Source organism: Odocoileus virginianus, chromosome 17 (assembly GCF_023699985.2).
Source record: "Odocoileus virginianus isolate 20LAN1187 ecotype Illinois chromosome 17, Ovbor_1.2, whole genome shotgun sequence".
NCBI classification, from domain to species: Eukaryota; Metazoa; Chordata; class Mammalia; order Artiodactyla; family Cervidae; genus Odocoileus; species Odocoileus virginianus.
This window is the reverse complement of record NC_069690.1, coordinates 42958437-42973908: the sequence shown is the minus strand read 5'-3', so window position 1 is coordinate 42973908 and position 15472 is coordinate 42958437. Positions and strand designations below refer to the sequence as shown.

Below are 15472 nucleotides of genomic sequence, written 5' to 3'. Positions count from 1 at the left end.
TTCATGTCCTTTAATAAACTGGTAAGCGTACGTAACTGTTCTGAGTTCTTGAGTCCCTCAAGCAAAATAATGAAACCCAAGGAATGGCTTGTGAGAACCTCTGATTTATAGCCAGTTGGTCAGAAGCACAGGTGAAAAATGGGCCTGCAGTTGATATCTGAGGTAAGGTGGGGCAGTCTTGTGGAACTGAGCCCTTACCCTGTGGAATCTGAAAGTATCTCCAGGTACTTTGTATCAGGATTGAGTTAACTTATAAGACACCCATCCGGTGTTACAGAGAATTGCTTGGTGGGGGCAAACCCCACACACGTTTGGGGTCAGATGTGAGTGTGATTGTAGTGTGAGAATAAAGGAGAAACAGAAGGAACACTGATTTTTCCCTACATAGTTGTGTATCACATTTATTGATTTTCCTATCTTGAACCATGCTTGTGTCCTGGGAATAAATCCCACTTGATCATGGTGTCTGATCTTTTTAATATACAGTTGAATGTGGTTTACAGATACTTTGTTGAGAGTTTTTGCATCTGTGTTCATCAGGAATATTAACCTGATATTCTTTTCTTGTAGTGTCCTTGTCGGGCTTTGATATTGGTAATGCATGATCCATTGCTTTAGTCGTGTCCTACTCTTTGTGACCCTATGGACTGTAGCCTGCCAGGCTCCTCTGTCCATGGGATTTTCCAAGCAAGAATACTGGAGTGGGTTGTCATGTCTTTCTCCAGGGAATCTTCCCTGACCTACGGATCGAATCCACGTCTCCAGCTTCTCCTGCATTGCAGGTGGATTCTTTACCGCTGAGCCACTGGGGAAGCCCATTGGTAATGCTGTCTTCATAAAATGAGTTTGAAAGTGTTCCCTCCTCTTCAATTTTTGGAAAGAGTTTGAGAAGGATTGACATTAATTCTTCTTTAAATCTTTAGTAGAATGCACGAGCAAAGCTAACTGATTTTGGACTTTGTTGAAAGGTTTTTGATTACTGATTTAATGTCTTTACTAATAATTGGTCTGTTCAGATTTTGTACTTCTTTATAATTCAATCTTGGTAGGCTGTATTATTTTAGGAATTTCTTTCTTCTAGATTATCTAATTTATTGATATATAATTGTTCATAGTAGTTTCTTATGATCTTTACTATTTCTCTGTTATCAGTTGTAATACCTCCTTTTTTATTTCTTATTTCACTTGAGTTTATCTCTCAGCACCCCCTACCCCATTTTGTTTTTGATATCACAGTTTACATCTTTTTATATTATATACCTCTAAGCAAACTGTTGTGGTTATAGTTATTATTAATACTTTTGCCCTTTAACATTTATACCAAAGTTGTATGTGATTTGCCTCCACCATTACAATAGTGGTACACCATTATACACCTCGGATTTCCCAGGTGGCTCAGTGGTAAAGAATCCACTTGCCAGTGTAGGAGATGCAGGAGACCTGGGTTCAGTCCCTGGGTTGGGAAGATTCCCTGGAGGAGGAAATGGCAACCCACTCCATTATTCTTGGCTGGAGCATCCCATGGACAGGAGTCTGGCGGGCTACAGTCCATAGGGTTTCAAAGAGTCAGACGTTAATGAGTGACTGAAACAAGTCAGAAAGTGAAGTCACTCAGTCATGTCCGACTCTTTGTGGCCCCATGGACTGTAGCCCACCAGGCTCCTCTGTCCATGGGATTTTCCGGGCAAGAGTACTGGAGTGGGCTGCCATTTCCTTCTCCAGGGGATCTTCCTAAGCCAGGGATTGAACCCAGGGCTCCCGCACTGTAGGCAGATGCTTTACAGTCTGAGCCGCCAGGGAAGATGAGTGACTGAGTACATCACAATATTAGAGTATTCTGAATTTGACTATATATCTATATATATATATTTACCTTTACCAGTAAAATTTATATTTTCATATGTTTTCTTGGTACTAATTTAGCATACTTTCTTATTAACTTGCAGAACTCCCTTTAACATTTCTTATAAGGTCAGTCTAGTGGTGATGAACTCCTTCAGTTTTTGTTTGTCTATAAAATTCTTTATCTCTCCTTCAGTTCTAAATACAACTTTATGGGGTAGAGTATTCTTGTTTTTTTTTTTCTTTCAGCACTTTGAATATATCATCTCTCTCCCTCCTGGCCTTGGAAGATTCCTGCTGACAAATTTGCTGATAATCATGTGGGAGTTCCCACTATTCCATTGAGTTAGAGGAGAAAGATGAGACAATCATTTCTAGGCCACCACATTAAGGGGCTTCCCAGGTGCTGCTAGTGGTAAAGAATCTACCTGCCAGTACAGGAGACCTAAGAGATGTGGGTTCAATCTCTGGGCCAGGATGGTTCCCTGGAGGAGGGCATGGCAACCCACACCAGTATTTTTGCCTGGAGAATCCCATGGACAGAAAAGCCTGGTAGCCTACAGTCTGTAGGGTCGCAAAGAGTCAGATGTGACTGAGGCGATCTAGCATGCGCACAGCACACCACAATAAAGCTTGTTACCTAGGAAGAAATGGAACGTAGTAGTAGTGTTTCTTTCCTTTCTTTTATTAGCATTGTTTAAAATGGTTAATACCTGGGGAGACACAATGCACCTAAGGAATGCAATATGAAACAAATGTTTTTAGTTATTTGTTATTTATATCAAATCATTCCTATTCCCTAAAATAGTTATCTTGTTATTAAAAGAACAGTTATACTTTTTAAAATGATAAAACATAAAAGGTGATGTAATGAGGTAGAAGTCATAATTATTCTAGAAATATGAAAATCAGTTTCACTAAGGATATATGGAAGGGGATGGGGGATGTAAAGCAGCAGTATGCTGTAGGTTGTGATTAATTCATGTGTCATGAAATCAAGAGGTAGCTACTAGTAGTTTTCTAAAAAGAAATTAGCATAGAATCGAAGACATTATAGTGCTTTTCATATAATAAGGATAAGTATTCTTTTGTGAAATTGTTTTATTTCTGTCTCTTTTTGTATATGGGTGTTACATCTCAATAGGAAATGTATTTTATACTCTGGGACATAGTCAAAGTAAAGCCATTGCCTTGTGAGGGGAGGACTGTCGAGGGGACTGACCACAGAGCATCTTCAGTGGGGATAAGAGCAAGGTAATAGGGCTCTCAGGGTAGAAGTTTAGGGATTGGATTTAAAGGGTATAATGTCAAAAGGGGCCTTCCCAGGTGGTGCAGTGTAAAGAATCTGCCTGCCAATGCAGGAGATTCAGGAGACATCAGTTTGATCCCTGGGTCTGGAAGATCCTTTGGAGGAGGAAATGGCAACCCACTTCAGTATTCTTGCCTGGAAAATTGCTTGGACAGAGGAGCCTGATGGACTGCAGTCCATGGGGTCACAAAGAGTCCGACACAGTTGGGCAACTGAGCTTGCTCTCAATGTCAAAAGATCAAGTTACCTACTAAGAAAGGGGAGTAGGCTGCATGATAAAAATTTCCCTTATTTCACAGTTTTGCTTAGTGCTAAGTTTATCTAAAGATGTTGTAGACTCAATCTAGTCATTTTTCTATGTATCACCTAAGCAGCCTTTGCATAGCAGATTACTCTAAAAGGAAGGAATCATTTCTGCTAAAGAGTTTTTAGTTTTACATACAAGGAAGAATAAGGTGTTACTTCTAAAGTACTAGATTACAGCCCAGTTGATATGAGTTTTGGGTAGAAACAAGCCTATGCGGTATTGCCATAGTGATTCTCAATTTATTCTCTGTGTTAGAATCTAGTATCTTTAGAAAAAAAAAACTAGTATCTTTAAAAAATTCCAAATATCATCTCAGTCTCCAAAATAATTAAAATCACAATATTGGGGGATTGGACACAGGCATCAGAATTTTTTGAAGCTCTCAGGTGATTCCATTGTGCAGACAAGTTTGGAATCTAGTTTATCTCAGAATCATTCTTAGTCTACAAGATCCCAGGGCACAAAATAATTTTAGGGTTGTCCTTGAAATCTAGATCTACTTTGGATTACTTAAAGCAAAGTATGAAATTTCCAAAAGCTCTTCTTTTTCAAATTCATTTCAGGGTTATTTTATTGATCTCACTATTGTATAGTTTGTGGAGTATATATTTGTGTTACAAAAGTTCTTGACAGTTCAATAAGAAGAGGAGGGAAAGAGGCAGGCATAAACAGAGAAAACCAAGAAATAAGAAAGCAGAGTAATTGCTAAAAAATAGTTCAGAATCTAGCTTGGACTTTAAAGTACCATTTCTTATTGAAAGGAACCATTTCTTTGGAGAAATGTGTGACAGCAGGTCTGGGAAAGGAAGTGTACAGATGAGCTTGGAGCATCTTGTCTTCCAGAAATGAGGAAACTAATGAAGACTGCTACCAGAGATGGATCAAGAGCCCACTTAAAAAAGCTCTCACCCCTTCCCAACCCACATTAGAAAATTAGAGCATCAATAAGGATAAAATTGCAGGGAATTAAAGTGAATTTAATATATTTAAATTAGTGTGTTCACAATGATATAAAAATCATTTTGTCATTGTTGAAGGTTCAGTTCAGCTCAGTTACTCAGTCGTGTTCGACTCTTTGTGACCTCATGGAGTGCAGCACACCAGGCATCCCTGTCCATCACCAACTCCCGGAGTTTACCCAAACTCATGTCCATTGAGTCGGTGATACCATCCAACCATCTCATCCTCTTTTGTCCCCTTCTCCTCCTGCCTTCAATCTTTCCCAATATCAGGGTCTTTTCAAATGAGTCAGTTTTTCTCATCAGGTGGCCAAAGTATTGGAGTTTCATCTTCAGCATCAGTCCTTCCAATGAACACTCAGGACTGATCTCATTTAGGATGGACTGGTTGGATCTCCTTGCAGTCCAACGGACTCTCAAGAGTCTTCTCCAACACCACACTTCAAAAGCATCAATTCTTCGGCTCTCAGCTTTCTTTATAGTCCAGCTCTCACATCCGTACATGACTTCTGGAAAAACTATAGCCTTGACTAGATGGACCTTTGTTGGCAAAGTAATGTCTCTGCTTTTTAATGTTGAAGGTTACAGGTGAGCAAAGTCACTGTCACGGAAAGTGATAAATAAGGGAAAAGCAGTGAATGATCTTGCCTTTCTGAACTGTACCAAAGGGTAAGCAAATAGTACGTGAGAGAAAGTTTCTGTTTATGGAAATATTTTAGCTAATGAGAAAAGAAGGAATGATATTAGATTTAGAATGTAACCATTTTGCGGTTCCTGATGATTTACTGCAGATAGTTATTAGTAGCTGCTAATATCACAAATAGAGAGTTACCTGGACATTATATGCTTCCTGATGGGAAAATACCATCACCTATATAACCCCTTCCAACTACCCTCTAAAAAAGTAGAATATTAATCACATTGAGTCTTTAAACTCCTACAATCTTGGCAATAAAATCAGCAAAATCTAGACTGTGAAAAATCTTTAAAACAACTGGCAATAATGATGATAATGATAATAAAAGACATGGGGGAAGAACCTATAGGTGGAAAAAGATCTAAAAGACATGTCAGCCAACTGTAATGTGGAGACCTTATTGAATCCCGATGTAAAGTGTTAAAAAATTTTGACACTTATGAGGCAATTGGAAATTTGAATACAGGTTCAGGTGTATTTGATGATATTAAGACATTATTGGGGATTTTTGGTTTCATAACTGTGTTTTAAATATGTTTTTAAAAGACAAAACACCTTGAAGAAATGCATATAAAAATCCTATGGATGATGCAATATGATACTGGAATTTGTTTTAAAGTAATAAGGAATGAGAGCAGGGATAAGAATATAGATGAAATAAAATTGTTCATTATTGAAACTGGGTGATGGGTCATTACTGAAACATGAGGAGATCATCATATTATTCTGTCTACTTTTGTTTGTATTTGAAAATTTCCATAAATAAATGACAAAAGAAGAAGAATCAAGAAAAAAAAAATCAATTCAGGAATTACTCCAATTTTCTGTGCAATTTAGGTATGAAACATCAATGTTCCTACTCGGAGAGGAAAAATCCTCTGACTTTTCAGGAGAAAAAAAAGGCAGGAGGAAGAAGAGTTTACAAGTACAATTGCATACTAGAAGAACTGAGGTAAATAAATATTTGCAAATATTTTTGCTTTGCTTTCAAGTATTTTCTTTAGCCCTCAAATAGTCCATTACATTTTAGTCCAAGTATTGAAATGTCATAATCTTAAATATTTCTTCTTCTTCCAGCTCCTTTACCCTATTCCTCCTGCACCTTCTCTTTCTGCTGTAACTCCTTTAAAAATATCAATAGAACATGGAACCTTTCAAGAAGAATATTAATTTTCCCCCTTCTTTATCCATCAGACCAGCATTTTTTATTGTTATGCTCTCTGTTAACGTTTCTGCTGTTGTAGCAGTGACTCTGGCATTCCTTGGCATTTGGCAGCATGAATTCAATCTTGGCCTTCATGTTGCTCTTCATATGGCCTTCTCCCCCGTGTCTACAGTTCAGACTCTTCTCTTATAAGCACATCATTGTGTCTTTCATCTTGAGGTCTTTAACTTGAGATTACACTGTAAAGACCATTTCTGCAAATAAGGTCACATTCACATTTTCCAGGGATTAGGATATAGACATCTCTTAGTGGGGTTATGTAACCTACTACATTCACTGTATGATATATTTAAGTATATGTTCCTTTATTTCGATATTTGTTTGCTTCCTGAGGCTGAGCAAATTTGGAAAACTCAGCAGTGGCTACAGGAATTTGGTGATGGACAGGGAGGCCTGGCGTGCTGTGGTCCATGGGGTTGCAAAGAGTCAGACACGACTGAGTGACTGAACTGAACTGAGGCTGAGAACACATGTCTTCAACTCTGGAAAATGCGAATCCATTATCTTTAGACTATTTTCCCTCCTCCAATCTCTTTATTCTGTTCTTCTGTATCTTCTGTTAGATGTGTGTTAGACCTTATCATTTTGTTTTCTGTGTTTTTTAATATTGCTTCATGTTTTTGATTTTTTTCTATTTTGTTCTGAGTAATTTCTCCCATCTACTTTCTTGTTGACTTTTCTTTTTTCCAGCCAGATATAATTTGCAGTTTAACCTATCTACTGAAATTTTAATGTCTATACATTTTACTTTTTGAAGTTTTATTTAGTTCTTAAAATTTGCCTTATATTATTTGCTTATGTCCCATAATTATTTTAGGATTGATATCTGATAAATCTAGATATGAAGTCATTGGGGGATCGAAATCTTCTCTTTGTTGTCTTGTTTGATTTTCACTCATTAACTCATATTCCTCTCAGTCTTGTATGGTTTGAGAGTCCTCTCTGCATCGTGCATGGTCTTTACAAGTTAGTGCTCCAGTGAATTCCTTGGAGGTCCAGTGGTTAGTAATTGGGCTTACACTGCAGTGGGTCCGAGATTCAAATCCTGATTGGGGAACTAAGATCCTGCAACCTGAAAAGTGCAGCCAAAAAAAAAAAAAGTCAAGGCTCTAGGTTCCTTCCATAGAGCCACGTGAAATTGAAGACACCTAGAATTCAGTTCTTATTTTCTAAAGTGACATTTTTCTATCTGCTTAAGCTGTTTGTCATTTTTGAACTATCTTTATACATGCAGTGTTATTTTTATCAATGTTTATGGAGGTTTTCTTAACCATAAGAATAATTTAAAGCACACTTACCTGTATTATTTAAATAACTGTGTTGATTCTTCACATTATTTTACTTATATAGTCAAAACTTGTATATGTAGCCTAGAGTTTGATAGTCTTGTCTTCACTATACCATAGATTTGCTATCTTTTGTAAAATACATTACTATAAATTGACACAGCATTAATTATGAGATGATGTTGCATACTTAAGAAAAATGTGGCTTTGTCAAAGAATATGATGGAGTTTATTTAAAATTTTAGTATTATAAGCTGTAATTTAGTTACAAAAAGTAATTTTATATTAGAAGTATAGTAATTGGGTATAGGTATGATTGGAGCCTAGGTATGATTAATTATGTTTTAAGGGATTTATTGTTTAAGAATGCCAGTTTACCAATGTGATCTGAGACACAGATATTCTTGCATTTGGCTCTAGGTTGCTCCTTTGTCTGTGAAGGAGAAGATGACTAGAAAAGAAAGCTCTTTATACAAGTTGCCAAGTCAGTACAGCATTCACAAGACTTTGTCACCTCTTGATAAATCTTCCTCAGTTATTCGGTATTTAAATCATTGTATTTTTTAAAAATATTGGATTCAGATTTGGGATTTTTCTACAGCATTCATTTCTCCCTTCTACAGAAAGTATGCCAAATAGTTTGTGCTAACTAAGACTGCTCTTAGGAAGGATGGTGTGGCACTAAGAGCCCTGCATGTGGAATTGAAAGGCTTAGAGTTGAGTCCTGATGGACTTCACATGCTGGTTTAGACTCTTATAGAATTCACTTTGTATTTCTGGGCCTCAGTTTCCACATCTGTATAAGAATCTTGTACTAGATGCACTCTTTAATATTTTTTCCAACACCAACATCCTGTGATTTCCATGTTATGTAATCAGATGATTCATCTTTTTAAGATGTTTTTATCAACAGGTTATGGGATCTGAGATTCTTTGACTGTTTAAAGATATTCTTATTTATCTTATAATGTTGTTGTCGTTAAATTGTGTCCGACTGTTTTGTGACCCCACGGACTGTAGCCCACCAGGCTCCTCTGTCCTTGGAATTTCCTAGGCAAGAATACTGGATTGGTTTGCCATTTCCTTCTCCAGGAGATCTTTCCCACCCAGGGATCGAACTTGCATTTCCTGTGTCTGCTGCATTATGGGCAGATTCTTTACCTGCTGAGCCACCCGGGGAAAGTTATAATAACTTTCTATAAAATTTGCTGTAAGTTGAATTAGGAATAGGAAAAAGTGGACCACAGTCAAGAGATATTACATATTGACTAGGGTAAATCTGCTTCATAGAGATATACCTAAAAGAAATAAGTGAGAATTCTAGGGTGAAGAATATGTAATGACTGATTATCACTTGGACAGTTTTTAAAGAAAGGTTCTTATGGAGTTTAAGAGATGAGAATTTCAGGCTAAATTTTAATGGCAAAATATTATATATCACAAAGTTACATTAAAGTTTTGTGGGTTTTTTGTTTTATTTTTGTTTTCTTGCTTTCTGATGTGGCTGTTTCTTTGACAGGAAAGATGAAAAACTTTCTAACCTTTACCAGACACTATATGATGAAGTACCTGAAGGATGCTTTTACTCAGAAGAATTAAGCGGTAATAATAGGTTTCAGAATTTCTTGAATAAATTTCCTGATTATGTGTTCTGTGTTCTCAAAGAGACAATTTAAGTTATTTCTTTCCAAGTTTGATGACTTTCTAAAGGGGTAGGTTTCTTTGCTTGATAGATTTTTTTTTTTCTTTCAGTATTTTGAGTATATCATCACATTCTCTCCTGGTCTGAAAAGTTTCTGTTGAAAAATTTGCCAGTGGCCTTACAGGATTCTCTTGTCTCTTTTCTCTCCTTGCTTTCAAAGTTCTTTCTTTGTTTTTGACTTTTGACAGTTTAATTATAAAGTATCTTTGCGTAACCTTATTTGGGTTCAAACTATTTTGGGATCCTTTAGGCCTCTTGGATTTGAATGTCCATTTATCTTCCCAAGTTTGGGATGTTTTCAGCCATTGTTGTTTTAAAATATATTTTCTGTTTCTTTCTCTTTGTCTTCTCTTCCTGGAATTCCTGTAATGCAGATATTGTTTCTTTTGTTTGTATCCTATAAGTCCTATAGGATCTCTTTGCTCTTTTTTCCTTTTTTTGCCTGGGTAATTTTAAATGTTCTTTCTTTAGATTCTTTCTTCTATGTGGTTCAGTTTGTTTTTAAAGCTATTTAATTTTCTTGTTAAATTCACTGTATTTTTCATTTCTAGGATTTCTTTTTATTTTCTTTTCTTTAATATTTTCTGTTTCTTTGTTGAGCTTCTTGTTTTTTGGCTGACAGTTAATAGATTTCCATTTCTTTAGAGCCAGTTATTGAAACTTTATTAGTTTTCTTTGGTAGTGTCACGTTTATGTAATTTTTCATTATCTTTGATTCCTTATATTGGCATCTACATTTGAGTAAGTGATCTCCTTTTCCAGATATTACTGGTTTGCTTTAGCAGAGACAGTTTTTCACCAGTCAGCTTAGTTTCTGTTTCTGGATGTGTTAACTGGTAATGTCCTTGGAAAGGTGGGTCTTGCTATCAGAGTCTCTTTTAGAGCTAGGCCACTGCTCATGTTCTAAGATTGGGGAGGGGATGCACTGGTTCAGAAGAGCTGGCTAGAACTGCTGGTTTGTCCCCTAAATGAAGCTATAGGAAAGGTTCTGTGTTGCTTGGGTTCTCTAGTCAGTCAGGACCGGGTTCTATACTCACTAGTAGGCAGGGCTATGAATTAACTTTTGAGCTTTGCAAGGCAATAGAACTGGTCCCAAAGGAATGCACTGCTTTTTGTGTGGAAATCTGAATCAGGCTAGACAGCACTGAGTTTCTTAGTTAGATGCCCCAGTTTTGCTCTGTAGACAGAGAAAACCCTGGGCTCTGCTATCTGTTCAACTGTTACTGTAAAGAGGGCTATGGGATGGGTTATACAGCTCCCCGTGTGCTCTGGTTAAGTCCCCTGGTTGGGCAGGCTAAAGGGTTGTGTTCAACAGTGTGTGGGACTATAAATTAGTTTCCTTGTTGAGCAAGGCACCATATAGGCCCTAAGACCTGCAAGGTTTGTTTGGGTATCAAGTTGGGCAGAATTATGCACCAAGTTCCCTGGTCTACTGATCTACCATCCTGTCTGCAGACAGGTAGGGCCAGCAGTGGGCCTATCTCAAGTGCCATTGTAATTGGAGTTGCAAGATGGTGTATAGAGATTCTCAGGAGTTATGGTTAAGTTTTTTGGTCAGATTGGACTGGAGCCTTTATATTCAGTGTTCAGTGGGGCTATAAATTACCTTTCCTGCCTGGTTGGGACTGAAGGACAGGTCCCCAGGGCTGGTAAAGCTCTTTGTTTGGGAATCAAATCAGACAGATCTCTGCACCAAACTCCCTGGACAGACAAAGCCACCATCTTGGCTTTGCAGATGCAGAGTTGCTGGTTGGGTTTTCTGCTCAAATGCCAATGTAATAGAGGCTTCAGGGTGGCCTACTGAGATTCCCAGGAGCTCTGTTTAGGATTCCTAGTTAATAGGACTGGAGTTTATATTCAGCAGAACAGGCTCCAAGGCTGATAAGACTCTTGTTTGGGGAGCTAATCAGGTAGATCTGTGCATCCTGGCCAGATGCAGTTGCTGGCTTGTTTCTACAAGCAGACAGACCCACTAGCCAGGCTATCTGCTCAGGTACTGCTGGACCATGTCATTTCCCAGGTGTTCAGGCCAGGCTTCCTGGTCAGGCGGGGCCAGAAGCTCCATTCAGCAGTGCACTGGGCTGTGAATTACTTCCTCTCTCTGGGTAAGCAGGAGAACCAGCTCCAAAGCTGGAAAGGCTTTTTGTTTGTGGTCTTGACTCAAGCAGACCTGTGCTCCAAGTTCCCTGGCTAAAGCAGGGCACTGACTTTTTCTGTGGGTGACCAGTTCTGCTTGCTGGACTCTCCATTCCAGGATTGCTGGGCTGCATAGCTTCCTGGGTGTTTGGGTCCGGCTTTCTGGTCAGGCAGAACCAGGAGCTACAACTCAGCATTGGATGGAGATGTGAATTAGCTCCCTTGTCTAGATGGAGTATTAGAACTGACCCCAAGTAGCTTTCCAGGTATTCTGGTTAGTCTTTCTGGAGAGGCAGGGCCACATATCTTTAGTGTCTTTAAAGACATCTTTAGTGTCCAAGTGGTTGATTCATGTAATACTCATACAATACTTTTTAAAACTAATTATTACTTTAATTTCTCTCACCAACCCTGATGTCCACCATTTGATCATTGTTATAATGTTGAAACCTCAGACTTTAATGTCTTGTTCTCTGTTTTCCAACCTGAGCTGCTTTTAGCACCAGTTGGTATCCCCTTTTGTTTTGATCAGATCTCCTGTTTCTTCCTGTACTTATTTCACATCTTCATTTTTCTCTTCAAATCTTCAATCCTATCACCTAGTCCTTCAGTTCTTAAAATATGACATTGCTTTTTCATAGAGGGTTAATAAAGACTGTTTGGCAGAATCTTCCTGAACTCCTTGACTATAAATGAAATCCGTAGCCTTCTGTATTGTCTCATTGAGAAAGAGTCGCTTTCACAAGACAGATCCTTTCACTTCTCTTTTTTTCAATTTTATTTTCTTCTGCTTCCTTAGGGACAATGCTTTGTCAGCTTTATACTCTTTCAGAGAAGCTTATTGAAAGAGTTTTTTTCATTAATTACTGTTTACTTCCTGTTGTTGTTCAGTTGCCCAGTTGTGTCTGACTCTTTGCAACCCCATGGACTGCAGCATGCCAGGCCTCCCTGTCCTTCACCATCTCCTGAAGTTTGCCCAAGTTCATGATCATGGCATTGGTTATTACTTCATCCAGGTTGAAGTAATGGAACCAGATGCCATGATGTTAGTTTTTTTTTTTACTATTTAGTTTTAAGCCAACTCTTTTACTATCCTCCTTCACCCTCATCAAGAGGCTCTTTAGTTCCTCTTTGCTTTCTGCCATTGAGTGGTATCATCTGCATATCTGAAGTTGTTGATGTTTCTCCTGCCTATCTTGATTCCAGCTTGTAACTCATCCAGCCTGGCATTTCTCATGATGTACTTAGCTTATAGTTAAATAAACAGCAGACAGCTCTGTCATAGTCCTTTCTCAGTTTGGAACCAGTTTGTTGTTCCATGTCCGGTTCTGACTGTTGCTTCTTGATCTGCATACAGATTTCTCAGGAGACAGATAAAGTAGTCTGGTATCCCCATCTCTTTAAGAGCTTTCCCACAGTTTGTTATGATCCACACAGTCAAAGGCTTTAGCACCTCAATGAAGTAGATGTTTTTCTGGAATTCTCTTGCTTTCTCTATGATCTCCAACGAATACTTGGCAATTTGCTCTCTGGTTCCTCTGCCTTTTCTAAACCCAGCTTGGACATCTGGAAGTTCTTGCTTCACGTAATGCTGAAGCCTAGCATGCAAGATTTTAAGCATGATGTTACTACCACAGGAGATGAGTGCAAATGTCCAAAGGTTTGAACGTTCTTTAGTACTGCTTTAGTATTTACTTCCTACTTCACTGAAATCTGGTTTCCAGAAACTTCCAGAAGTGAAACTTCTATTAGTAAAGTCATTAGTGTCTTTTTAAAAGTCTTTTTCTGGTATTTATCATTGTTATTTGTTGCCTCTTTTTCTGAAAACAAGGTGAATTCAACCCAATTTAGTTCAGTAGACATTTTTTGAGAATCTCTTCTGAAGTAGATTCTGGGACTTGAAGAATGAAAAATCTTGCCCTCTATTAGCTGACAGTTTAACTGAAGGATACTGACATGCAAGTAGTCAGAACACCAAGAGCTTTGACTGATACACACACAAGTTATAAGGAAGCAGAGAAGGGTTTAACATGCCCAGGATAAGTTGTGGAAGCCTTTGCTTATGTGAACCTTGCGTGAGTTTTCTGATAGTTTCTGAGAATTCTTTAGAAACTCATAGGCTTAGAGGTCACTGGCTCAAGACATACCCAAATAAGTAACAAGACTGATGTTAAAGCAAAGAGTTGGAACAGAAAGATTTGTTCCTCTTTTTCTTTAGTGATTGTCCCCCACCTTCACCTCAGCCCCGACCCTGGAGAGGATGGGGAGAATAAATGATTATTCCCTTGAATTAATTAACTGTTTTGTTATGTGTATTCAGCACTTCAGAAAGCCTGTAAAATTTTTAGTAAAATTCGAGGTGGTAAGATTTATGTGAATGATCTGCCAATGATCCATCGAATCTTGAAGATCTCTATAAGTGACACAGAAATGCGAAAGGCACTGAAGACTATTGATATTGATGGTAAGTTTTTGTGTTTTCATTATTAGTTTAGGGGGTCTACAGTCATGGACATAAGTTAGATGTTGTTGTTGTTCAGTCACCCAGTCGTGTCCAACTCTGCGACCCCATGGACTGCAGCACACCAGGTTTCCCTGTCTTTCACCATATCCCAGAGTTTGCTCAAACTCATGTCCATTGAGTCAGTGATGCCATCCAACCATCTCGTCCTCTGTCGTCCCCTTCTCCTCCTGCCTTCAATCTTTCCCAGCCTTAGTGTCTTTTCTAATGAGCTGGCTGTTCGTATCAGGTGGCGAAAGTATTGGAATGTCAGCATCAGTCCTTCAAGGAATATTCAGGACTGATTTCCTTTATGATTGACTGGTTTGATCTTGTAGTCCAAGGGACTCTCAAGAGTCTTCTCCAGCACCACAGTTTGAAGGCATAAATTCTTCGGCGTTCAGCCTTCTTCTCAACTCTCACATCCATACATGACTATTGGGAAAGCCATAGCTTTGACTATATATGGGCCTTTGTCAGCAAAGTAATGTATCTGCTTTTTAATATACTATCTAGGTTTGCCATGGTCAGATTATAATTACAAATGATAGAAAAGCTAAACTTTAAAATGTTATAAAAAAACTTCTGTGCACATTTACAATAATGATATTAAAAAATTGGGCCTCAGATACACATGACTGAATTGATTGATTACTAGGTTGGCTTATGACATGCTGTCATCAACATTTGATATTTTTAGACTTTTAATTTTTGCTAGTTGCCTTAGTATGAAATGGCGTGGGATAGGGAAAATTTCTTAAAGCAAAAAATGTTTGAGATTAATATATTTGATATATTTAATTATATTAAAATTCATTGCCTGGATTGAGAAGATCCCCTGGTGGAGGGCATGGCAACTCACTCCAATGTTCTTGCTTGGAGAATCCCATGGACAGAGAAGCCTGGTAGGCTACAGTCCATTGGGTCGCAAAGAGTTGGATATGACTGAAGCAACTTAGCGCACACATTTAAAAAGACACCTGAAAGTGAAAAGACAGGTTACAAACTTGGAGATATTTGCAATTCACACAATTGACAAATGATTAGTTTACAAAATGTGTAAAGAATTCATACAAATAGATGACAAATAATGAAATAGAAAAGAAGGCAAAACACATGGACAAGTATTTCACATAAAATGTAACACTTATAGTCAATAATTATGTATAAATAGGTTCAACATCACTCTTGTTCAAGGACATAAAAATAAAACCCTAATAAATTGCACTTTAAGTAGCTAGAGAAATTGGACATGATTGGACTATTGAACAATAGCAGAAACCTAGAAAAATGTATGTTTGCACTCAATGTTTGATACTTGAATCAAAGAAGTAAATAATAGAGAACGCATTACTTTTACAGACCATTCAAAACTTGTTATTAAGGGAGCCACAGGTCATAATGGCCATCATCAAAAAGTGCATAAACAATAAATGCTGGATAAGATGTGGAAAAAAGGGAACCTTCCTACACCATTGATGGGAATGTAAATTGGTACAACCACTATGG

General features: G+C 38.0%; 1 protein-coding gene across 16 annotated transcripts in view; it reads left to right on the top strand.

Moving 5' to 3' along the window:
* Positions 1-15472, top strand: part of EFCAB3 (EF-hand calcium binding domain 3) — a 419723-nt gene that overhangs the window by 13603 nt on the left and 390648 nt on the right. For all 16 annotated transcript variants that reach the window (XM_070479568.1, XM_070479567.1, XM_070479577.1 and 13 more), the window contains exons 4-7: positions 5952-6066; positions 8046-8167; positions 9145-9227; positions 13784-13927. In XM_070479568.1, the coding sequence (XP_070335669.1) occupies positions 5952-6066; positions 8046-8167; positions 9145-9227; positions 13784-13927 (464 nt within the window). The remainder of the gene's footprint in view (positions 1-5951; positions 6067-8045; positions 8168-9144; positions 9228-13783; positions 13928-15472) is intronic.